The sequence below is a fragment of the Tachyglossus aculeatus genome, chromosome 9, assembly GCF_015852505.1.
Source record: "Tachyglossus aculeatus isolate mTacAcu1 chromosome 9, mTacAcu1.pri, whole genome shotgun sequence".
Lineage (NCBI taxonomy): Eukaryota > Metazoa > Chordata > Mammalia > Monotremata > Tachyglossidae > Tachyglossus > Tachyglossus aculeatus.
In genome coordinates this window covers 11,213,768-11,240,434 of record NC_052074.1, presented here as the reverse complement: position 1 = coordinate 11,240,434, position 26,667 = coordinate 11,213,768, and the positions used below count along the sequence as shown (strand labels likewise).

At 44.1% G+C, this 26,667-nt stretch overlaps 1 protein-coding gene across 4 annotated transcripts in view; it reads left to right on the top strand.

The window, feature by feature from the left end:
- The window catches only part of SERTAD2 (SERTA domain containing 2), a 127,217-nt gene that overhangs the window by 86,437 nt on the left and 14,113 nt on the right, over positions 1-26,667 (top strand). For 2 of the 4 annotated variants that reach the window (XR_005452289.1, XM_038751169.1), the window contains exon 2: positions 1,044-1,159. The exons of 1 other annotated variant lie outside the window; for it this stretch is intronic. Coding sequence is in view for 2 of the 3 variants with exons in the window: in XM_038751169.1 (XP_038607097.1) it covers positions 1,044-1,159 (116 nt within the window). In the remaining variant the exon portion in view is untranslated. Of the gene's footprint in view, positions 1-1,043; positions 1,160-7,444; positions 7,741-26,667 lie in introns of those variants that run through there. One more of the 4 variants, XM_038751170.1, reaches the window with a different exon arrangement.

Here is a 26,667-nt window from a genome sequence, read left to right as displayed (position 1 = left end):
AAGTTATGCTAATTTTGTGTTAAAGACCGATCTCCATGTTGTTCTTATTTCCCTAAGTTATTCTCCGAATTATTTAATTATTACCTCAGTTTCTTTTGGAAATGGAAATTAAGTGCTTAACGTTAGGGGTTTTTGTTACTTTTCTACTATTTTTCAGATATACTAGTTCAAATATTTTATTTTTTTATGGTGTTTGTTAAGCACTGTGCCAGGCACTGTTCCAAGAGCTGGGGTAAATACAACCTGATCAGGTTGGACACAGTCCATGTCCCACATGGGACTCAGTCTTAATCCCCATTTTTCAGCTGAGGTAACTGAGCTGAGACATAGAGAAGCTGAGACATTGAGAGAAGCAGCTTGGCTCAGTGGAAAGAGCCCGGGCTTTGGAGTCAGAGGTCATGGGTTCGAATCCTAGCTCCGTCACATGTCTGCTGTGTGACCTTGGGCAAGTCACTTAACTTCTCTGAGCCTCAGTTACCTCATCTGTAAAATGGGAATTAAGACTGTGAGCCCCACGTGGGACAACCTGATCACCTTGTATCCCCCCCCAGCGCTTAGAACAGTGCTTTGCACATAGTAAGCGCTTAACAAATGCCATTATTATTATTATTATTATTATAGAGAGATGTTAAATGACTTGCCCAAAGTCACACAGCAGACACGTGGCAGAGCCTGGGGGGAGAGCCATGCCAGGCTTTTTGACTCCCGAGCCCGTGCTCTATGCACTAGGCCATGCTGCTTCTCAGAAAGGAAACAGCAATATCCAACTTTGGAACTAAAAATGCCTAGTGATATTTCACAAAACATTTTACAACAGCACCTTGTTTTCTGAAATTCAACTTTTTAGTGTTGTTTTTTTAAATGATGGCTAATTATAAAGATTTGATCAATCAATCAATCAGTCGTATTTATTGAGCGCTTACTGTGTGCAGAGCACTGTACTAAGCGCTTGGGAAGTACAAGTTGGCAACATATAGGGACAGTCCCTACCCAACAGTGGGCTCACAGTCTAAAAGATGACCACTTCTTTTCTTTCCTAACAGATGTATTATTTGAATGTTCCTTGTGGATTTGGAAAGTCACTGATTACTTTCAACAAGTTTAAAAAGTACCAAAATTTCGTGAAACTTGAAGAAACTATAAATGCAAGAGATGAACTGTAGGTAACAGAAGCGTCCATCTTTGGTCATGTAGAGATGACTAGGAGCTAAAAGAACCACACAGTAACACTGGGCATTTAGCCTGTGATTTGACAGCAGACGCCAAAGTCCAGAAGCGGTGGCTACACACTGTGGATTCAGATTCCAGGGAGGCAGGCCTGGGGTTGGGTGTATTGTGCAGCGTCTCTAGGGAAGGAGTTAACCACCTGGTATAAGAGGGGTTAGGCAGCTGTTGAGGCAGCAGCCTTGGCTGCTTGGGCAGAGATATCAGAGACCCAAGAAGAAAAGTTGTATTTAACAATGATATGTATGAAATTGACACATTTTTCAACCTGTTGGTTTCTCAAGATGAAATAAGCGGAAGTGAAGGGCACTTCAAGCTTAAGCCACAGCGTACTGCTTTTCTGACGATTCCCAAATCAGAGCTGTGGCAGTGCACCCGTTAAAGGTGGCAGGAATTTGTTCAGTTTCTAGCTTTTCCAAACATGTGGAAGATCATCTGCATTGTACCATCTGCTGGAAGATAGCCAGTTATCCCAAAGATGACTTAATTTTTGCCGGTTTGCCTCAGATTATTTCAGTAACCGCTTATCCAAATTCAGCAAGCTTCATGAATCTGGCCCATTGATATGTGAGATTACGGGTTTTATTTCAGTGGGTTTTTCTCAATGTGAGAGGTTGAAAGTGTGGGTGAGTGGGTGGAAAATTGTTAATAGTACAATCTCTAACTAGTACAACATTGGTGGATTGGCAAAGAGGATCATCTCTCCCTCAGAGTGACATTTTTAGTATATGGTATGCCCCCACCGAGGCCCACACTGAACCCCATCTAAAAAAGACCCACTAAGGCTACCTGCAGAGAACTGGAATTTTAAGAATCATTATCTGAAGACTTTAAATTGATAAAATCCACCTTTAATTAGCCTCTGATAGCTGCTGTACTTTTCTTAAGTGGACCATTTTAGGATTTTAACAGCATTTTAAAACATGGCGCCTCTTTCAGGTGGCTTACATCCCCCTCTCGTTAAAAAAAATGTATTTTTCACAACATTCTGGTCAATCAGGGAGTTTAAACTCCACCATAAATTTGATTGATTGTAAATCATTAGAGCATTTTTAATATAGTGCCTAAATTTGTCTTGATATTAATGACCAATAATCACCTTTATGTTCGATCTTTAAAGCTTTATTGTCCCAAAGTACAACTAGTTTAGTGGATCATTAAAGGCCAAAATGATCTTGAGATGATTTTCGGGTGGCAGCCAAAATTTTAAGGTGGTTGAATTGCCTTTCATAGCACCTTCATTTAAATGTAGCCCATTCAAATAACTTAAAACCACCATCCTAATTTTCTGTAGAACTTAATTTAAAACTGGATCCCTTTCCTCCCTCAGCAGACCTTCCCTGCTCCCTCACCTCCTCCCAATCCGTCTCAGGTTTCCACTCCCTGACCCAACTGATCACCGCCATTAGGCCTGATTTTTGCGAAGGAAATCCAGATTTGGAAGGTTAAGAAATCCACAGGGGAAGCTATCAAAGCTGAATTTCTGAACAGAGCACTTTGGCACCCTTATGCTTCTGGTCCATAGCAAGATAAAGCAGGCAGGGCCGGGGCTGGGGCTGAAAGTTGCAGCCCGCGGGACTAAAGCCAAACTAGTTTTAATAATGAATAATTATGGTACTTGTTAAGCACTTACTATGTGCCAAGCACTGTTCTAAGCGCTGGGGTAGATACAAGTTATTCAGGCTGGGAACAGGCCCTGTCTCACATGGGGCGCACAGTCTTAATTCCCATTTTGCAGATGAGGGAACTGAGGCCCAGAGAAGCGAAGTGACTTGCCGAAGGTGACGGCAGAGAAGTGGCGGAGGCGGAATTAGAACCCAGGTCCTTCAGACTCCCAGGGCCACGCTCTATCCACCAAGCCACAGTGTTTCTCTTTTCTTCCCGCGTTGGCACCATGACCCGTTACTTGTGTGCGGGATGGGATGCACCTAGAAGAGACGCTTCCTAGCCCTCTAGCATCAAACACCTCCAAAGGCCCGCATCCTAAAGTTTCCGGGAACAATTTGTGAAATCGTGACAGCGAGAATGAGGGGTTCGGGATGGACCAGCGCACGTTGCCGTCCATCCGTCCCGGTCTGTCCAACCCAACTGCCAAGAGAAATCGAAACACAACTTCTGTCTTTGCCTCCCCGCGACTGGAAGGGACCCTGCCGTGGCCGACAGATGCCGTGGAGGGACGACACGTGTGTGTTTGTGTGTTTGGGGGGTAAAGGGGGGCTGTCCTCGAACCTCCCTCTGCCAAGCCCCAGCTGTTGATGGTTTTGGCGGAGTACGAATGCCCCGCGGAGGACTCGCCGTGCTCCAGTCTGCCTTGTTGACCAGTCTCAAGTTGTCGAATAGCTCAAATAGTTGTCATTTTTGCGGTTGCTCCACTCAGCAGGCCGGGCCGGGCCGTGCATTAGCAACTGCCTTTTGTCACCGGCGGTCGCGGCTCGCTTGTTTTTTCTATTTTTGGCTTTTTGGAAGGTTCGGGGTGGGGGCGATTTGCGGAATGGTTCCCCTCCGCCCTCCCCACTCTTACGGTCATTCCCTTTTCCCTGCCAACTTTTCCCTCTGGCCCTTCGGTCAGAACTTGGGAAGAAATCGAAGGGAGGGAGATGCTCGTCTCTAACGCCATCCACCCCTGTTGCTGTTGTTGATGATGATGATGTCTTCCTCTTCCTTCTTTTAGACTGTGAGCCCACTGTTGTCTCTATATGTTGCCAACTTGTACTTCCCAAGCGCCTAATACAGTGCTCTGCACACAGTAAGCGCTCAGTAAATACGATTGATTGATTGATTGATTGATTCTCCTCCTGCTGCTGTAGCAGCAGCAGGTCCTGAGCCCAGCCGGACCGCGGTTTAACATATCTGATCTCCCGGGACAAAGGCACATGTAAGTGATAGCAGGAATAGCAGGGCTCCGCCTCCCATCGCTGAGAAGCAGCGTGGGTCAGTGGAAAGAGCCCGGGCTTTGGAGTCAGAGGTCATGGGTTCAAATCCCGGCTCCGCCAACTGTCAGCTGGGTGACTTTGGTCAAGTCACTTCACTTCTCCGGGCCTCATCTGTAAAATGGGGATTAAGACTGTGAGACCCCCGTGGGACAACCTGATCACCTTGTCACCTCCCCAGCGCTTAGAATCAATCAATCAATCAGTCAATCGTATTTATTGAGTACTTATTGCGTACAGAACACTGTACTAAGCGCGTGGGAAGTACAAGTTGGCAACATATAATAATAATGATAGCATTTATTAAGTGCTTACTATGTGCAAAGCACTGTTCTAAGTGCTGGGGAGTTTACAAGGTGATCAGGTTGTCCCATGGGGGGCTCACAGTCTTAATCCCCATTTTACAGATGAGGGAATTGAGGCCCAGAGAAGTGAAGTGACTTGCCCAAAGTCACCCAGCTGACAATTGGCAGAGCCGGGATTTGAACCCGTGAACTCAGACTCCAAAACCCGGGCTCTTTCCAGTGAGCCACGCTGCTTCTCCAACAGATAGAGACGGTCCCTACCCAACAGTGGGCTCACAGTCTAGAAGAACGGTGCTGTGCACATAGTAAGCGCTTAATAAATGCCATCATTATCATTATTATTATTATTCTCCGGGCCTCAGTTCCCTCCTCTGTAAAATGGGGATTAAGACTGTGAGTCCCCCATGGGACAACCTGATCACCTTGTAACCTGAACAGTGCTTTGCACATAGTAAGCACTTAACAAATACCAATATTATTATTATCTGCGGTCCCGGCCGAGGGGCAAGGGCCGCCCAGCCTCCTGCAGCCGCCCCAGCAGGACGAGTGCTTTGCACATGGTAAGCGCTTAATAAATAAACCCTTATCCTTCCCTTCCCCACAGCACCTATATATGTATATATTTTTGTACGTATTTATTACTCTATTTATTTTACTTGTACATATCTATTCTATTTTATTTTGTTAATATGTTTTGTTTTGTTCTCAGTCTCCCCCTTCTAGACTGTGAGCCCACTTCTAGACTGTGAGCCCACTGTTGGGTAGGGACTGTCTCTATATGTTGCCAACTTGTACTTCCCAAGCGCGTAGTACAGTGCTCTAGACACAGTAAGTACTCAATAAATGCAATTGATTGTTGGGTAGGTACCGTCTCTATATGTTGCCAACTTGTACTTCCCAAGCGCTTAGTACAGTGCTCTGCACACAGTAAGCACTCAATAAATACGATTGATTGATTAATAAATGCCATCATCATTATTATTATTATTCTCCCGGCCTCAGTTCCCTCATCTGTAAAATGGGGATTAAGGCTGTGAGCCCCATGTGGGACAACCTGATCACCTTGTATCCGCCCAGCACTTAGAACAATGCTTTGCACATAGTACGCGCTTAACAAATGCCATTATTATTATTATTATTATTATTCATTCATTCATTCGTATTTATTGAGCGCTTACTGTGTGCAGGGCACTGTACTAAGCGCTTGGGAAGTACAAGTTGACAACATATAGAGACGGTCCCTACCCAACAGTGGGCTCACAGTCTAGAAGGGGAAGACAGAGAACAAAACAAAACATATTAACAAAATAAAATAAATAGAATAAATACGTACAAATAAAATAGAGTAATAAATACGTACAAAAATATATCCATGTATACAGGTGCTGTGGGGAGGGGAAGGATTATTATTATTATCACCTTGGCTCAGTGGAAAGAGCACGGGCTTTGGAGTCAGAGGTCGTGGGTTCAAATCTTGGCTCCGCCACTTGTCAGCTGTGTGACTTTGGGCAGGTCACTTCACTTCTCTGGGCCTCAGTGACCTCATCTGTAAAATGGGGTTGAAGACCGGGAGCCCCACGTGGGACAACCTGATTACCTTGTATCTACCCCAGCGCTTAGAACAGTGCTGTGCACCTAGTAAGCGCTTCACAAATACCAACATCATTATTATCACACACCCCCAGCGCTTAAGAACAGCGCTTCGCACATAGGAAGTGCTTAACAAATGCCATCAATTGAGAAGCAGCGTGGCTCTGTGGAAAGAGCCCGGGCTTTGGAGTCAGAGGTCATGGGTTCGAATTCCGGCTCCACCAACTGTCAGCTGGGTGACTTTGGGCAAGTCACTTCACTTCTCTGCGCCTCCGTTCCCTCATCTGCAAAATGGGGAGGAAGACTGTGAGCCCCCCGTGGGACAACCTTGATCACCTTGTAACCTCCCCAGCGCTTAGAACAGTGCTTGGCACATAGTAAGCGCTTAATAAATGCCATCATTATTATTATAATTATCATCATGATGATTATTAAATACCAATATTATCGTTCTCGCCTGTCCCGCCATCGACCCCTGGCCCACGTCCTCCCCCGGGCCTGGAATGCCCTCCCTCTGCCCATCCGCCAAGCCAGCTCTCTTCCTCCCTTCAAGGCCCTACTGAGAGCTCCCCTCCTCCAGGAGGCCTTCCCAGACTGAGCCCCTTCCTTCCTCTCCCCCCCCGTCCCCCTCTCCACCCCCCCATCTTACCTCCTTCCCTTCCCCACAGCACCTGTATACCTGTATATATGTTTGTACATATTTGTTACTCTATTTGTTACTCTATTTGCTAGAGAAGCAGCGTGGCTCAGGGGAAAGAGCCCGGGCTTTGGAGTCAGATGTCATGGGTTCAAATCCCGGCTCCGCCAAGTGTCAGCCGTGTGACTTTGGGCAAATCACTTAACGTCTCTGAGCCTCACTTAACTTCTCTTGAGCCTCAGTTCCCTCATCTGTAAAATGGGGATGACGACTGTGAGCCCCCCGTGGGACAATCTGATCACCTTGTAACCTCCCCAGCGCTTAGAACAGTGCATTGCGCATAGTAAGCGCTTAATAAATGTCATCATCATTATTATTATCATTATTATTGATTTTACTTGTACCTATCTATTCTATTTATTTTATTCTGTTAGCATGTTGGGTTTTGTCTCCCCCTTCTAGACTGTGAGCCCACCGCTGGGGAGGGACCGTCCCTCGAGGTTGCCAACTTGGACTTCCCAAGCGCTGAGTCCAGCGCTCCGCGCACAGTAAGCGCTCCAGAAATACGATCGCGGATCATCCGCCGAGGTCCCGCAGCAGCAGCAGCAGGAGGAGGAGGAGGAGGAGGAGGAGGAGGAAGAGGAGGGGCCTTGACGTGAGCCAGAGGGCAAGGAGCTTGCTAGGGCCTCGCTCGCCGCACGTCACTCTTGCATGGCAAGTGCCGAGAGAGGACGGGCTGCTGTTCCAGTCGGGGCTGTCTTTTTTTTTTTTTTTCCCTTTTCCCTCCCCCTTTCCCTTTTTTTCCTGCCTCTCCTTCCCTCCCTGCGGCCGCCACCACCTCTCCGCCTCCCTCTCCCGCCCCTTTTCTTCCTGCCTCTCCCGCTCCACCATTGTATAATGGTTGGCGCCGGCCGGCGGAGGAGCCGGGAGGGTCGGTAGCTGCCGGTGCCTGGGCGGGGGCAGGGCCGGGGGTCGCCCCATGGAGCTGGTGTAGCTGCGGGGAGCGGCCGCCCCGCTGCCCCGATGCTTTAGTTCTCAGCTGGAGCTGCATGGGGTAAGTCCGGCCGAGGAGGAGGAGGAGGAGGAGGAAGGGTGGGGGAAGGCGATACAGGAACGCCGTGCCCCCGCCGGGCAACCGAGGGCAGCCTTGGGCACCGGGACCGAGGCTCCGTCTCCCCCTCCTAAAATGAATAATGGCATTTCTTCAGCGCTTACTCTGTGCAAAGCACTGTTCCGACCTTACAGGGTGATCAGGTTGTCCCATGGGGGGCTCCCAGCCTTCACCCCCGTTTTACAGGTGAGGGAACTGAGGCCCAGAGAAGTGAAGACTTGCCCAAGTCACACAGCTGACAATTGGATTTGAACCCACGACCTCTGACTCCAAAGCCCGGGCTTTTTCCACTGAGCCACGCTGCTTCTCTGCTAGACTGTGAGCCCGCTGTTGGGTAGGGACTGGCTGTCTATGTGTGTACAGTGCTCTGCACACAGGAAGCGCTCAACAAATACGATTGATTGATTGATTGTTGGGGAGGGACCGTCTCTATATGTTGCCGACTTGTACTTCCCAGTCGCTTAGTCCAGCGCTCTGCACACAGTAAGCGCTCAATAAATACGATTGATTGATTGATTGTTGGATTGGGACCGTCAACTTGTACTTCCCAAGCGCTTAGTACAGTGCTCTGCACAGTAAGCGCTCAATAAATACGATTAATTGATTGATTGTTGGGTAGGGACCGTCTCTATATGTTGCCGACTTGTACTTCCCAAGCGCTTAGTCTAGTGCTCTGCACACAGGAAGCGCTCAATAAATACGATTGATTGATTGTTGGAGAGGGACCGTCTCTATATGTTGCCGACTTGTACTTCCCAAGCGTTTAGTCCAGTGCTCTGCACACAATAAGCGCTCAATAAATACGATTGATTGATTGTTGGGTAGGGACCGTCTCTATATGTTGCCGACTTGTGCTTCCCAAGCGCTTAGTCCAGCGCTCTGCACACAGGAAGCGCTCAATAAATACGATTGATTGATTGATTGTTGGGTAGGGACCGTCTCTATGTGTTGCCAACTTGTACTTCCGAAGCGCTTAGTACAGTGCTCTGCACACAGTAAGCGCTCAATAAATACGATTGATTGATTGATTGATTGTTGGGTAGGGACCGTCTCTATATGTTGCCGACTTGTACTTCCCAAACGCTTAGTCCAGTGCTCTGCACACAGTAAGCGCTCAATAAATACGATTGATTGATTGATTGATTGTTGGGGAGGGACCGTCTCTATATGTTGCCGACTTGTACTTCCCAAGCGCTTAGTCCAGCGCTCTGCACACAGTAAGCACTCAATAAATACGATTGATTGATTGACCCGGGGGGAGACGGCTGGCACGGCCAGGGCTAGAGGAGAAGGAGGGCGGGGGGCTGCCGGCAGCAGGTAAGTGGGCCCTCCCCAGCACGGCCCCCCAACACCTCTGCACCCCCGAGCCCCGGGGGTCTGCCACCGTTTGGCCCTGGCAAGGCGAAGGCGGCTACTAAACGCTGCTCCTGCTGCTCAAACGGCCCCGCTTAGACGCCACCGTCCTCCGGGAGAAGCAGGAGCCTGGGCTTGGACCAATTTGGAGCTGACTTTTGGAAGTGTTTGTTCCCCCCCTCCCCACCCCGGCGCCGGGCTTGCTACGCATTCGACAGCCCAAGTCGCCGAAACATCGTTTTGTGTTTTTAAGTTTCCGTGCCTTTTTTTTTTTGATAGCATTTATTAAGCGCTTACTATGTGCAAAGCACCGTTCTAAGCGCTGGAGAGGTTACAAGTAATATTATTTGTTTGTTTTGTGGTATTTGTTAAGTGCTTACTGTGTTTCAAACACTGCTCCAAACGCAGGGGTAGGTACGAGATAATAATAATAATAATAATGATGGCATTTATTATACGCTTACTATGTGCAAAGCACCGCTCTAAGCGCTTGGAGAGGTTACAAGGTGATGAGTTTGCCCCACGGGGGGCTCACAGTCTTAATCCCCATTTTACAGATGAGGGAACTGGGGCCCGGAGAAGTTGTGACTTTTTTTTTTATGATGGCATTTATTAAACGCTTACAATGTGCAAAGCACCGCTCTAAGCGCTGGAGAGGTTACAAGGTGATGAGCTTGTCCCACGGGGGGCTCACAGTCTTAATCCCCATTTTACAGATGAGGGAACTGGGGCCCGGAGAAGTTGTGACTTTTTCTTTTATGATGGCATTTATTAAGCGCTTACTATGTGCAAAGCACCGCTGTAAGCGCTGGAGAGGTTACAAGGTGATGAGCTTGTCCCACGGGGGGCTCACAGTCTTAATCCCCATTTTACAGATGAGGGAACTGGGGCCCGGAGAAGTTGTGACTTTTTTTTTATGATGGCATTTATTAAGCGCTTACTACGTGCAAAGCACCGTTCTAAGCGCTGGAGAGGTTACAAGGTGATGAGCTTGTCCCACGGGGGGCCCACAGTCTTAATCCCCATTTTACAGATGAGGGAACTGAGTCCCGGAGAAGTTAAGTGACTTGACCAAAGTCACACAGCTGACAAGTGGCGGAGCCGGGATAATAATAATAATAATAATAATAATGGCATTTATTAAGCGCTTACTATGTGCGAAGCACTGTTCTAGGCGCTGGGGTGGTTACAAGGTGATCAGGTTGTCCCACGGGGGGCCCACAGTCTTAATCCCCATTTTACAGATGAGGGAACTGAGGCCCGGAGAAGTGAAGTGACTTGACCAAAGTCACACAGCTGACAAGTGGCGAAGCCGGGATTTGAACCCATGACCTCTGACTCCAAAACCCTGGCTCTTTCCACCCAGCCACGCTGCTTCTCTTCGTGGGTGGGGGCAGCAGTTGTAAACTGCATCTTCCTTTACCTCCTCCCTCCCTTTCCCAGGTAACTAGGGAAGTTGGATGGTTAACGCAAGGTGAAATGAGTTTGTGTGGGGGTTTTGCCTTTTTTTTAAAAAAAAAAAATCATCTCTGGTGGAAAGTTTAGGATCCAGGAACCAACCCCGGCATATGTTGGCCCACCAGTGGCCCCAGATAGTCAGAAGAAGACTGGACTCTCTCTCCAACCCCTAAAATGCCCTCTGATTAGAGTTAGGGCAGGGGTTGTTCTCAGAAGGCCTTTTCATCAAACACGTATTTCTCCAGAGAAGGAATGAATACCTTCAGAATTGTACATTTTCATTTAGTAGCTTGATTTTCATCTTAAAGACCGAGTACCTATACCAAAACATTTTGGTATCAGGACCATGCCGCTTGTATGGCTCGTGATCGAATCTTTTTAATAAAACAAGCAACAGACTCGAGTTCGTGTTTTAGCCTCACCGTGTTCACTCGCAGCGGAGTGGTTTTGTTTTTGCCATTTTCTCACTCGTGTTTCAGAATATGTAACAGTCAGTTCCTGTATTGGGGTGGGTGATGGGCTGTTAGCAGGTTGAGACATCCTTGAGATTCTGGCAGTTCTGTTTCGAGGTTCTAGAATTGAGCATCCCTCGCTTCTTGGGAAAAATGTAAGTTCAAATTTAAGATGTATTCAGAAGGTTTTTATTAGTAATTCGCAGTACGTATGTTTTGAAATGTTATCAAGAATTTAGCATGGTTTTAATGTACAATATGTAGGCTTAGAGGGCCTGGAGAGTCTGTCTTTGCAGTTAGAAACCAGCCATTAGTAAAAGTGAAATGAACACGATAGTCTGCTGTGTCCCGTGAGATGACAAGATCCATTTGACAGCGCCCCCACACACCCACATAAACACACTAACACACAAACACCCCCCCCCCCCCACACACACACACACACACGTGTGCACTTCGTGGTTTGTTTGTGGTCAGATAAGCCAGTGCCTCCACCAACAAGGAGAGCCATCTCTTAGGAAACGAATGAGCCCTTTTTCTTTAAGGGTGAAAGGCTATTCGCATTTGGATGGGCCGGGGTTTTGTCTGTGGCACTCTTCTGCCCTCTGGATGAAAATATACATCTTGGAACAGAACACCCCTTACTCCTACCAGAGTTGTATGCCAGTTTTACGTTTCCCCTGCCATAAGTTCACGCATAAAGAAATTGAAGTTTTCTTTAGCTTCACTAGTTCCTGGTATTTTTTGTGCTGTTGACCAGCTGTTAAAAGTAGCGTCTTATTTCTTTGCTCCCTTCCCTCTTCCCTTCCATTCCCCCTCATTCTAAAACAGGCATTCTGAATTGCAAGAAAGTAAATGTCTTCTAGGATGCATTCGATTTTCACAACTAATTTTTAACTCTATTAGAGCATTTAAGAACGGGGGAGTGGTTAATCAATCATATTTATTGATCATTTACTATGTGCATGCACTATATACCAAGAGCTTGGAGAGTACAGTATAGTAGAATGGGTAGACATGTTCCCTGCCTACAAGGAGCTTACAGCCTAGAGGACATTGATAGGTTCTGGTCCATCCAGAAACACCACAGTAAGTATTTTAGGTAGCATTAAGGAAATATAAGAGGAGATATTGTTGCCTTCTCTTAGGCAATAGCTATTAAAGTTTTCTTTCCCCTTAAGAAATGAAGAGAATAGACTGATCTGGATATTTATGAACATTTTGGCTTTCATTTACTAGTGACCAGCAGGGTAGGGACTGTCTCTATATGTTGCCAACTTGTACTTCCCAAGCACTTAGTACAGTGCTCTGCACACAATAAGCGCTCAATAAATACGATTGACTGATTGATTGACTAGGTAGCCCACTTGGTCACCAAGCACTTGCACATTGTAGTTGACATTAGCACTTCGGTATGTATTTTGGTATATGTATAAAAATATGTATATGTATGTAGAGAAGCAGCGTGGCTCAGTGGCAAGAGCCTGGGCTTGGGAGTCCGAAGTCATGGGTTCTAATCCTGGCTCCTCCACTTGTCAGCTGTGTGACTTTGGGCAAGTCACTTAACTTCTCTGTGCTTCAGTTACCTCATCTGTTAAATGGGGGTGAAGACTTTGAGCCCCACGTGGAACAACCTGATCACCTTGTACCCCTGCCCCCGCACTTAGTGCTTCGCACATAGTAAGTGCTTAACAAATACCATTATTATTATAAATGAATAATTTTGAAATTCCATCATCAGGCATTTACAGGGACTGTTAGTTTATGCACCTGTGATTTAAAGCAATCTTAAATTCCAGAGACAAAGTAAGGATACACCATTATCTTGGGGCTCAGGAAAGAAAATGGACAGGCTACAAAAGAACTGAAGCATTCAGTCGTCTATTAAAAATCATTTTTACTTGTATGTGCTCGAGTAGTTGACAGAAAATAGAAAATACTAAAATGAAATTTTAGGTCTTTAAAAATACAGGATTTTGTTTACTGGCATTTAAGTGAAATGTGTTTTGGTACAGTTCACCTTTAAAAAAAATGGTTACAATTTCATGGGATGATGAAAATGGTCAGATCCATTTTGCATAATTTAGCCCCTAGGCAATTAATTACATGCGTTCATTTATAAGATAGATCATTCATTCACCTGTGCAGATTCCTTTGTGCAGTTCCTTTAAATTTGTATTTTATAGGCCTGATGACCGATCAATTTTTAGATGGTGTTGGGTGTTTGTGGGCATGGTACAAAAGGAGGCAGCTCCAGTTGCAATAGTTTCTCGGCAAAAAAAAAGAAAAGTAAGCTCTGATTACGGAGTCCAAAGATCATGCGGCAGGCTGAAGGCAAGCGAGAAAGAACAAGGTCCAGTTTGTGAATAGACAGGCTGGCAATAAGGCCGAACCTAACATGGCAAATCCTCTCATCATGAACTTCAAGCAGTTTCAGAAAGTAGAACCTGGAGACTCTGAAAGAGTTCATAATTTGGGCGGGTGTCATCAGATATTTTCCACCTGCAATCAGTTATTATTCTGTTTCAAACTGGCAAACAGTGACTGCTGCTCTGGACTAGCAGCCATTTACTGACCTCTCTCAGGGGTGTCCATAGTTCAAATTCAACATTTTTAAAGAAAGCAAGCGTAAGTACCCTCAAGAGTAGGCTACTTCTGGTTTGCTTCCAGATAAACTCTAAAAGGCCAAATTCGTCCTTGAATGCTGATGGTGGGAACCTCTAATTTATCCAAGGGTAGAATTGGTCCCTATGGCATCACATCATCCATTGTATAGAGCAGTGTCTTTCTCCATTAGCACTGCTTTGCAGTTCATTCTTTGTATGATTCTGTGAAAGGCATATGTCAGGCCAATAAGACCACATTCATATTCTAAGAAATAAATGGATGCCTTGTTCCTGTTAAAATGGACAGGATTAAGAAAGCAAAACTTAAGAGGTGCATACTTAATACAAATACTGAAATGAACTTTTAAAAAGCTTTCTGCATTTAAACCCGACGACGACGATGCCCTAATGGTGTAACTGAAAATAGTGACTGGAAAAGTATTTCATGAAAGTTAAGGGTTTTGCCGATGGAAATGCCACTGGATTTCTTTTGGCCTTACTATAAACCTCCTGTTTAGCGTGCCTTCAGTTGGTACAGGATTTAAGTAAGGGATTATATTTTTCTCAGATATAATACCTGCCCGGATTATCTGTAGCGAACCAAATCGTGTTTTTTATCCATGATTTTTAATCCATCGCGAAATCAGTTTTTTTCTGAGACCAAGACAGTTGGGAGATCAAAATATGACCAGTATTGCTAGCCAGTTCTTGGTTAGACTTTCACATCCATCTGTTCAAAGCTATCTTTTCCTTGCAGAGGGGACAGCAGAGCTTGTTGAGTGAACTGTACTAAAGCAACGCCCATGATTGGAGGTAAACTATGCGGATACACTGGGGTGGGAGTTAGAAGGAGTGTGGAGGGCATATTTAAAACAGACTGTACAACTGCCACAGCAGGTCTGACTAGTTTTAAGCGCCCAAAGGCAGCTTTGTCTTTAGTAACTGTAGGTAGCTGCGAACCAAAGTTCCTAAAACATCATTCACACGAACATTTCTATCTTCTTGTCTCCGTAGTTTTGGAGCTCACGTATTTAAGCTTTGCTCTTCCCCGTGTATGGAAAAGCTTCTTTCATGTTTTATTGAGAAACAAAACCCCATCCCAGTGTACTCGCACATGTTCGAGAAATGTGAAGGAAAGCATGCTAAGGCTGTTACAAAAGTAGCATGTAGTGAACTGACTTGTATGACTGAATATGTTGAGCTTTCTGACTTTTTTTGCATGTGCGTGTGCACAGAAATGGACAGTGTAATGACCATTTTCTACGGCAGATCAACCACTAGCCCCGTATATTCCTCCCGTCCCAAGCAGCTGCTTATCATGTCGCTCCATACAGCGCTAAGTGGGGCTTTAAGTAGTCCCTCTGCAGAACCCCACCCATGTCTTCAAAAATATTGCCTGAGTTAAACTCAATTTGTCTGTCTCAGGATCTTAAGGTCAGCTCCATACCAAAGAACTTGCCCATAAAATAATAATAATAATAATAATGGCATTTGCTAAGCGCTTACTATGTGCAAAGCACTGTTCTAAGCACTGGGGGGATACAAGGTGATCAGGTTGTCCCACATGGGGTTCACAGTCTTCATCCCCATTTTACAGATGAGGGAACTGAGGCTCAGAGAAGTGAAGTGACTTGCCCAAGGTCACACAGCAGACATGTGGCAGAGCTGGGATTTGAACCCATGACCTCTGACTCCATAGCCCGGGCTCTTTCCAGTGAGCAACGCTGCTTCACTCACACGTCCTGTGAGCCCGCTGTTGGGTAGGGACCGTCTCTATACGTTGCCAACTTGTACTTCCTAAGCGTTTAGTACAGTGCTGTGCACACAGTAAGCGCTCAATAAATACGATTGAATGAATGAATGAATGTACGAAGGAGCTGACAAGGTAGCCAGCCTATTTTAAACTAATCCTTGGTGATCATTTTTGTTCCTGTTTTATAAGCCCCCAAACCACGAGACTGGTTGGTTCTATGGACCAGATAGATTTTTTTTTTCCCCCTGGTCCGCTGAACCTTCATGGAAAACTGATACGGTATAGTGGTTTCTTGTGCTATGTGGTTTGCAGCTGAAGAAGAAATTGCACTGCCTTACTATGCTCTTTCTTTTCTCTCTATTGTCCTTACCATGATCTGTTTTGCAGCATATTCCAAGAAAAACAAACTACTATTTTTCACTGTATCATGTCTTGAAAAACTATTCCAACTGGTGGAAGTTCAGACTAATCTCTGAGTTATGGTTGGTTTTCGAATGCAGGATATGAGATATGGTTTGTTTTTTAAATGCAAAATGTGTGTACCTCTGAAAACAGTTCACTTCTCAGAGTGTTTAGGAAAAATGATGGCATGAATAAAATCACAAGACCCTCTAGACTGTAAGTTCATTGTGGGTAGAGAGCGCTTTTATCAACCCTGTTGTATTGTACTCTCCCAAGTGCTTAAGTGATCTGCACACAGTAAGCATTCAGTAAGTATCAATGATTACTTGGTGCTTGGCTAAATAATTTTACTTATTAGTTTCAGCTCTGATGGCTATTATAGAACAGTGCTTGGCACACAGTAAGTGCTTGAATTCTATCATTGTTATTATTACAGCTCCAAATCTCAAAAGTTTACTATTGTTGTCACACTCCGTTGTCCCTAGAATATATTTATTGAAAAACAATTGCCTGGTTTCCTTAATGTTGCTTAATACTCCAAAACATCAGATGAGGTCGTCTCTTTTTTCTTCCCTGTTTGAATGGTTTGTACATTTATAGTGTACATTTCACATGTATTTTAACACTTAAGTTGACCTGTATAGCTTTGCAAAAATTTAAAATCAGTCTGGCTACCCCTCCAATTTGCTCTTTACCTAAGTAGGAAAATAAGTATTTCTTACTAGTTTACCTAAGTAGGAAAATAAGTATTTCGTACTAGTTTTTGGAATAAGGTTTGGTGAGTGGGCAAAATGTCAGATTTGATTATTTTCTCCCCCTCCCCCCTTCGAATATCTTTAAATAAAAATTTTTATGTCCTCTTTTCAGATTGCATTTTATGGAAACACTCTTTTTCTGTAAAGAATGCAAGGCTTAGAATGCATGATACAGTTTATTGCAGCACCAACAAAAAACTAGCCCTTGTCTGTTTCCCTCTCACCAACCGTCAGAGGTAAAACTGAAGTACTGATTGTGGGTGTTTTGTTTTTTCTTTCTTGGCATGCCTTTTAACGTGCATGGGACACTAGTGCAGCATTCAGTATATGAAAGCAACAAAGGTTGGAAACAAGTCTTAAGAACATGAAGACAACTTAAGAAAAAAAAATAACACCATAGAAACACTTCCTGTTGTAGCTTGCTTATGTTCATTGCCTCTTAGTGGCAAGAAACTGGTTAAGTAAAACATAGAAGATAAACCAGGATTGTTTGTTCTTACTAAGATGTTTTCATTTTTTAGAAATGTCTTTCAAAATCATTCCAGGTACCTAATTTCAGTTTGACTGTAGCAATTATTCAATTCCCTCCTCCCCCCCCCCCCCCATTTTCAAAGCTAATATGCTTTTTGGCAAAGTCTTTGGCTTCTGTGCTAAGTAGTTATTTTTTCAGATGGTGTTTATTAAGGGTCTACAACGTGAGGGGAAAAACAAGATATCTTTGGGGAAAAGATGCTACTACAGGGTTGAAAGCAAGGATCCCATCCAAGTAATTATAAATAAAGGAGAAAAAAATATTTCCATTATACACAAAGGAGTCTAGCCTTTTTGAGGATCATACATAACTCTCATTATCTTTAATGAAATCATGCAGATTGAAATAATACGCTAAAGATTTTGTAACTTTCGGTATATTACCCAGACTTTATAAATACTCCAATTCGGATGTCCCTTTGAACTATCTGAACGTGACCCAGTCCTTGAATATAAAAAGCCGTGTTTTGAAGGTAATAGCAAACTTTCAAGGGAAGAGACAGTATAACAAGAGTACTGTTAACATATTCATCGCTATCTTCTTATTCCATATATGTAGCATTTTGCAACATAGCTCATAATTTTCATAGAGAAAGAATATGACATGTCCGGTGGTGTGTATGACCTATGGTTTGCTTCATTACCTTTCTGAGATTTCTGAAGGCTTTTAAATAGTTATATTACAATTTACCATTACCCTGCCCCTCCCCTCCATCCTTCCTGCCGCTCTTCAGTCCAGGAAGCCTGAAGCCCTCTCCATTTAACCTGCTGGTAGCTCATTACTTGAAGGGGTTGGATTTTTCCAGGCTCAGAGGATGGTAAAGTTCAGGAGCACTGTACTTAAAACTTATTCATTCAATCATCTTTATTCAATCAATCAATCAATCGTATTTATTGAGTGCTTACTGTGTGCAGAGCACTGTAGTAAGCGCTTGGGAAGTACAAGTTGGCAACATATAGAGACAGTCCCTACCCAACAGTGGGCTCACGGTCTAGAAATTGAGCGCTTACTGTATGCAGAGCACCGTACTAAGCGCTTGGAAAATACAATTTGGCAACAAATTCCGGGAATCCTTTGTGCGTGGTTTGAAGCCCACTTCGTAACCCTCTCAGGAGAATCTGAACTGAATTTTTCTTGGAGTCCCTTTGATTTGCCGGAAGTATTTGTTGTTGGGTTTACAAGCATCATTTTAGGGGACTGAGACATTAACGTGACTCTTCGCTAGCATACAGGTTTCCTGCAGTATTCCAAGAGAGTTTGAACCGTGTACATAGCAGAACATAATTCGATTTGGACTTGGCCGCCCCCGTCCACCCCCCCCGCCCCAATTTACTTAGCACTGCCACGTGGAGACCTGAGTTTGGGAATCATCTTGGACACATCTCCTCCGGGATGGCTGGGGCTAAAGCTTCACAACTCTATCTTCTTTGCTCTTCCACTCTCCCTAGTCAGCCAAGCGGATTAGAGGGACATTTGAACCTCGCTGTTCGCAGTGTGCAGGTACAGGGCACGTTTATTGAAAGTACCAAAGTTTAATCCGGCTCACCCATTCCTTCGATTGCAGGAGAATAACTCACGCAGTAAGCTTTTCAGGTTCCCAAAGATCTTTATGGAAGTTAATCAATGAATATTTCAGTATTGTTAAGGAATGGACAAATGATAAATAGCATCCGTATTTTTCAGCTGGCAAAACTGAGGCACAGATATCTCTCTCCGCCTCCATCCTCTCAGTGATTTGACCAAAGCTTTTCAGAAATTGCATAAGAGTTACAATTGGAAGCGAATGCCCTCAGGTTTTAATCCTTCTTCTTCTTCTTCTTCCTGTACAGATCCCTGTAACAGTATAAAAAACATACTAATTCTAGAGGAATCAATACAGTTTCTCCCATTATAATCACTTTGTATCACTTAAGAGTTATATTGCAGCAGACCTATTTCTTTTTCAGATGATTCTTTAATGAGGCAGTAATTTATTCTAAATGATAGTTATTGGAATGTGTTCCAGCCGAATCTGTCATTGTTCTGTTTGCTAAGTGCAGTTATGTCAAAAACATTAAAACGAATTTCTCCCCTTCCCTGAGAAAAGGTTACACTTGACAAAACTGACAGCATTAGAAACTGTTTCTAATGTAATAGAAGCGTATGCTTTCTGAAAGACTTTGCAGGCTGCGGGAATTAGTTACTTCAGCTGAAGCCTTCTTTTGAAACCACAAGAAAACTTAGTGAGTATTTCGAACTACACAGTTTGTTGCTCTTAGTTTACTCAAAAGATAACTGGCACAATTTCAGTCATCTGCAGGTTTAGGAAACTGTCGAAAGTAGAGTAGATCATTCGTGCGGATCTTGGTCGAAATGTAGTGTCTGATCATTAATAAACAGCAAGAGCTTGCTTTGCCCTCTGGGCCTTAAATAGTACAGTATGCAACAAGGGAGAACAGGCAAGGCACGAAGATGGAAACAGTAGTATCGGATTACAGTTTCAAAATATCGCTGGAACACGTTCGCTGGCTTTACTCTATTGACTGACTTTATAATTACATTGCTGATTTGTTAGGGAAGGCTCTGCCTTACTTGCCAATTAACATGGCTGTTCCAGCAGGGACCTCCGAAATCTTGGCTGCATTTTGGTTAGAAAGCAGGGAAAAAAACACTCCACTGCAACATTAAGTTTCTCGGTTTTCCCCCGCCTCTTCTGCGGAGAGCTGGGTTTGAAAGCCCATTAATTAAAGAGAAGGGTGCCTCTGTGATGGAGGTTGAGATTGACCCTGTTTTCAAAAATTGCTGCGTGGCAGAGGACAATCACTTGGATACCTTTTAGACTGTGAGCCCACTGTTGGGTAGGGACTGTCTCTATATGTTGCCAACTTGTACTTCCCAAGCGCTTAGTACCGTGCTCTGCACACAGTAAGTGCTCAATAAATATGATTGATGATGATGATGATACCTGAATTTTGCTTGTTTTAGAGCTGTACGGTTGCCCTTCCAATTTTCCACCTTCCCTCCTGCCTGATAGAAAAATAATAATCTAAAAATTTCGCAAAACAGTGATGGCTTCTGAGCCAGCTGTGTCGATCAGTCAGTCCTATTTTTTGAGGACCTACTGTGTGCAGAGCACTGTACTAAGCGCTTGAGAGAGTACAGTATGAGAGTTGGTAGACATGTTCCCTGTCTCCAATGTTCCCTGTCTACAATGAGCTAATAGTGCATTGCATGTCCCTGCTAGTGCCTTAAACTGGTTGTCTCTCGTAATTTATTCTAGAACTGCCAGTACATACTTTGTCACAACTACCTCCCTGAGACACTGTTTTGTTCCATGTTTCTCCTGCTGCAGAATTTGTTCTTTTGATTAATTGAGCTAAAAATGTGTATATTTAACAGGGCAAATTGGGCTTAGAGCAAGCCAAGCTTTCCCTACTCATCCAACAGTCTACCACAATGCAAGATGATTCTTTTCCCTCTGTTTGGAAATTACCCTTAAATCACCAGTGTAATAAAGCATTTGGGGTGTTAAGTGATCAGCTGGGATGCAAAGAAAGGCCTAAGGTTTTTCCTCTGTAGACTAATTTCTTTCATAATTTGCCTAGGATTCCCTCCCTCCCTTTGGTAGAGGTAGAGGGTGACCTCTCAGAATGGAGGGTTTCTAGTTGAACCAGTTCACAAACCATTGCTACATGTAAAAAAAGAGGGAAGAAAGGTTGGTGAAGGCAATAGGCAGGAATTATTTTCTGTATTTCAGAAATAGTGCCAAAGGAATTCATTGTTAAGTCTCATTTCAGGTATGAGACAACTTCCTTGGGTCTGGGAAGTTTGTCACTGTTTATTCTTTGTTAAAAGATGTTTTTGTCCAGAATTACTCTTTGCCTGCAGAGGCATTCCTTCCTTTCCCTCTTGCCCTGTAAAGAAACTGAAAGAATGTGTATTTGCCCCCCCCCCCCGCCTCCCCCTCTCCCTCTCTCCCCCCCCCCCCCCTTTCTTTCTAAAGTGTTGTGGTTCAACTACACAGGATATCTGTGAGGAAGTAGCCACTGCCAGCCTTGATTTAAGATACACTTCACACTTAGATCCCTCTGGGTTTTCTTTTCCTAAAACTTTGGATCTCCGGGGACAAATCACTGCCTGTGAATTATTGAAATTAGCATAAATTCTTTAAAAAAACCCCACAAAACCCAGCAATATCGGCTTTATGGGTGGGGTTCAGGCAGTCCTTTAGACCATTCAGCTTTTGGAAGCCTTAAGTTGACAGCATAACTGAGCAGATTGGGGATGTGGCTTCTTAAGGTTCTTTTTTCAATTACAGTTCAAGCATTTTTCTCAAATACTGTTAAACTGTTTTTTTTTATTTAAGTAGCTTATTATGTAACAGTGAGGTCTGCTGCACTCCAGAATAGTATCTCAAGGGAAGCAGTGCTTTGGTGTTTTTTTTGCTAGCTGAGTCACTTGAAAGAATATGAGGAGAGAAAAACCAAATTTGGGTTTCAAGAGATTGACAGAATGTCTTGAATCAGCCTCAATAACGTTTTCTATTATTAGAAAAATTCTGCTCCCTTGACTTACTGGCAGTTCTTTTTCTTTTCTTAATATTTTTGTGGTCCCCTTTATTTGTGTGTCACTGACTCCACTCTACATTGCAGGGATGTATATTGCACAAGCTTCCTTGTGCTTGGGTAATCACTTTCCCGTTAGCTCTGCAGAAACACCTTCTAAGAAAAAATGACCAAATTATAGCCATTTCTAGCTTGAATAACTTTTTTGAACATGAGTTAAACTTCTTTCCGTGTGGAACAGAAATGTCAGCAGAGGGATTCGTAGGTATGTTTAGAAACAGTTTATATTGAATAAAGCCCCTACAGATAGATGGAAATGTTACATTATATGCTTTAAGTAACCTTTTTTTATTCACTTGAATAAAAGCCCAGAGAGAGATAGGCAGATTAAGCCTTTAGGTGTGGGCTAACAGAGCTTTAATACAACCTGTATAAATTTGACATGGCAAGTATTTCTACACAGGAGTGGAACCGAAAGCAGAGTTCAATTTGGAAGGTTTCAAAGTTCTTCTAAACATTTGATTTGTTACTAACGTATAAAAGTAGGCCCCTAACCGAGCCTAGAAAAACAGGAGCATCAAACACTGCTCTAATCATATCAGACTGAAAGACGATTAGGGACAGTCTTGAAGAAGTGGAGGAAGAGAGAAACGTTTTTGTAAAACATTATTTAGTACAGATAACCTCAGGTTAAAAAATTGGATACTTTTAGGGAAATGGCGGGGCGGGGGCAGAGACCTGTGTTATTGTAAAGGAGCCCAAAACACAGACTACTAGTATGCTGTGAAGTCCTGGCTTTCTGAGAGTAATAAATGCCCCATTTCCATGCTTCACATAAGGCCGTGTTTCAGTTGTTCTTGTCTTCCCCAATAAAGATGTCTAACTCAGAAGACTTGCTCTTTGTCTTTCTAAATTGAGAGAAGGGGGAGGGGTGTGAATTCTTGTTTTGTTTTTAGTGCAATCCCTATTTTGGTCGCCATTAAATTGCTGGACTTCGAAAAATTAGGGCAAGACAGCTAAAATTCAATCAGGAGGGAATGCCCTCATTTCAAATGTAAATAATTAATACAGGAACAAACAAAAGACAGTTCCAAGTATTTATGTCATCTTTCGATTATCTTGAAAGAAAATATTTTTGGGTGACCGGATTTTCCCTTAAAGAGTTTAAATTAGCTGTATTTGTAAGTAAGTATGCCGATTGCTCCAGAGGGAGTGGTAAGGGACAGGAGAACTAAGAGTTTTTAGGACATGCTGAGCAGGTAACTCCTGTCTCGCCGATGTTTCTTTTATGATATTATAATAGATCAACTGTAGGAAAGAGCAGTGGGGCCATAAAAATGGAAAGTTTGTATTCATTTTTTAGCTTCCCAGATAATGGAACGGTTTGCTTTTGGCTCCTGTCCATCAATCAATCCATCCTATTTATTGACCACTTCTTATGTATAGAGCACTGTACTAAGCACTTGAGATAGTACAATATTATAGAGTTGGTAAAACTGATCTCTCTGCTCCCTCGGAGCCACTACTGCTGATCTTGCATAGTAGTGTCTTAAAAAAAAAAAAAAAAAAAAACCTTGGAGAAGTAAGTCCCTGATAGAAGGAAGAAAGGAAATTATATTTCTAGGAAACCATGCTGAGTGATTTGAAAAGGAATTGTGATTTTTAGTTTTTTGGCGGGGAGTGGAGGGGCCTACTGCCTGAAGCTAAAATTAGGGTTGGGTTTTGTTTTGAGGGGCTAAGCGTTTTCTCCAACATCAGAAGAGAAACCGACGGAGTTTTAAAACTTCACACATTTCAAAGTTTCCAAGCCCTTTAAAATGCTACTTGTAGATAAAATACAATTTCAGGAAAGGGCAACTTCAAAGTGGGAAATTTTATTTTCTTCCCTGTTGAAAACGGAATGAGTATATGTTTCGTCTGGTAGTTGCCCATCCATCCCCATGCTGGTAGAAAGCTCTTAGAAATGCCTGATTTTTATCCTGTGTCCATCAGCAGAGTATTTTCTGCTCCCATTTGAAATGAAAAGACACGTGCCACTACAAAATATTTATCAAAAAGCCACAGATCTGGCATTCCATTGAGGTAGCTGGGGAGGGAGAGGAAAAACAGGCTTCTGTAGCACGGTGCTAAACTTTAGAGTTTAAGCGAACCCGAGACTCCAGGCCCAGAAAATGTTGGATGTCAGCCAAGCAGTTTGGCTTCATGCCCACAGGTTCCTCAGATGCCTGGCTTTGCTTTTTCCTTTTAAATTGGGTATGGCTTAAGGAGGAGATTGAAGTAAATATAAAGCCCCTGCCTTATAGATTTATCCTCTCTGCTCTTGTTTTTGGCCAAACTTACAAGCTTGACTCTCCCCTTTCCCTCCGCCCCCATCCCCACCCACCCCTAGAACTCCTCCATATGCTGTGAAGGCTTTTTTGCTTTTGAATAGTGTGTTAAGCAAATTGTGGGAGGAGGGGCTGAGCCGCCTTGTTGATTTTTAAATTAAGACATGGGGCAGATAGGCCAGTGGACTTAGACAAAATTAAAACAATGTGGCATTTAAGCATTCCTGTAAAAACTATGCAAGAAGAAATGGGGTTAAAAGCAGATTTTTTTGTTGTTATCCTGGTCTCTGGAATTTGCTTGTGCCTAGTATGTTTTATACTCTGCAGTGCAGCATGTATCTGTGCAGGACACACATAATGGCAATTTTTAAAAGTTTATGGATTCTTCTTGTATGTAGTGTTAATGGGACGTGACTCATTAGCCAGCCTGTAACAGAGACTAATATGCTATTAGTGCTTTTGGACGGACAGCCGCAATGGGTTGAGGCCTTGATGATGTTGCGTGTGTGTGTGTGTGTGTGTGTGTGTGTGTGTGTGTGTTTCCTGATTGGTCTAGGGGTCTACTTGATATACAGCTCCTGCTCAAGACCCTAGAGGCTCTGCATTTCAGTTAGTAATGGTATCTATTAAACCCTTGCTATGTGCTTGGTTAAATGCTGGGGAAGACACCTTTTTTTTCCCCTACCACTTCCCTCCCCTACTGCATCACACCAGTGGCCTGTTAAACTCTGGGGACTGCAATGGGGTAGGGCAGAAGAGGTTCAAGTTGGGTCTGGGGAAAGTGTGAAATGCTGAGCAGTCCGGTAAGTGAATCTAATGCAGAGGAGCCAGAGTCAGGCCAGGCAAGTCCCATGAGGTGTGATCACCCAGGAATCCCAAAATGTGGCAATGATGACACTGTAGAATATGTTTTATTACGACATGCTTCTGTGTGTTTTCTTTGGTGTAAAGCGCATGAGCATTCCACCTAGTCCACTTGCACGCCGTACAAACCTATCACGCCTCATCCGGGGCTTCCTTCACCGTTCAGTCATATGACATCCAGGCCCCACCCACACTTTTGAAATATGGCTTGTCGTACTGTGTTAAAACAAATTAGTGTGGGCCCAGAAGTTGTGTAGGAGGGCTGGGGAGCCAGAGCAGAGGGAGCCTCACACCCCGCCGCCCCGTGTCTGCCACCGAGCAGCCCAAGACAACTGGAAAGCCGGGAACGAAGCCAAAGAAGAGGCATTTTGCAGTGGCTGCAGCTGACCTCATCCCTGTCTCTTGCAGCCGACCTGAAGCAGATCCTTCCCCGGCCTGCAGCTCACTTTTCTGACAATTCTTGGGGGCCTGGCAGGAGAGGCCCAAAGGCAGCTGCAGAAGAGAGCTCTAGGGCATCCACCCCGGGGCAGAGGGGGGTTGAAAGCCTGGGGAGCTGGACACGCTGCTATCTTGAGGCTGCTGCAGGACCGGTGAGCCGAGAATGGACAGGAGCAACTCCTGGAGATGCGATTTTTGGAGCGTTATTAAGGCCAGCAGCGGAAGCCAGCTTGCGAGCAACACTAAAGATAGTGGTGATGGCTTCTGGGGTGTTCTGGACTACAGGTGCCACGAGCCAAGGACATTGATTAAATCCATCACTCGTATTTGAGTGGTTTGCTTGGGGCATAGCCCTGTAGGTGCTTGGGACAATGAGCTCGTTGTGGGCAGAGATTGTCTCTTTTTATTGCTATATCATAATAATAATAACAATAATAATGGCATTTATTAAGCGCTTACTATGTGCAAAGCACTGTTCTAAGCGCTGGGGAGGTTACAGGGTGATCAGGCTATCCCACGGGGGCTCACAGTCTTAATCCCCATTTTACACTTTCCCAAGCGCTTCGTACAGTGCTCTGCACACAGTAAGTGCTCAATAAATATGATGGAATAAATGAAATAGAAGGTAAAGATACAAGAAGTTTATAATCTAGCAAGGGAAACACACAAATTATTAACGGGGCGAGGAAGAGAGTGGTTAAGTGCTTAAAGAGAGAATGCACGAAAGTCCTTTGGCTGTGAGCACATAAGTGCTGAACGATGATGGCATTTGTTAAGCACTTACTATGTGTGAAGCACTGTTCTAAGCACTGGGGGGGATACAAGGTGATCAGGTTGTCCCACATGGGGCTCACAGTCTTAATCCCCATTTTACAGATGAGGTAACTGAGGCACAGAGAAGTTAAATGATTTGCCCAAAGTCTCACAGCTGACAAGTGGCAGAGCCTGGTTTAGAACCCATGACCTCTGGCTCCCAAAACCGTGCTCTTTCCACTAAGCCACGCTGCTTCTCAAGTAAGAAGTACACGCTGGAGTAAGAGTAGGGAGGCTAGAATGTGGGGGAGAAGAAAATGAAGCAGGAAAATCCCCCTTGAAGAGCTGGGGTTTCCGAAGGGAGAGCTTTGGTCTGGTAAACCTGAGGAAGGAGAGTGTGTCCCGTAGTTAAGAGGGCACAACTAAGGAGTCAGAGGCCATGGAGATCAAAGCAAGAGGTAATGAGAAGGTCCTTGTAGATCTGGGTTTTTGAGTTCTTTTTTTAAGAGGTATGAGATATAATGCGATGAAACACTATCATTACTAATTTAGTGACTTTAAAATAAAACAACACAACACTGGTCTAATGCTAATTCTAAAATGTTGCCCATAATGCAGTCCTCACTAACGTTA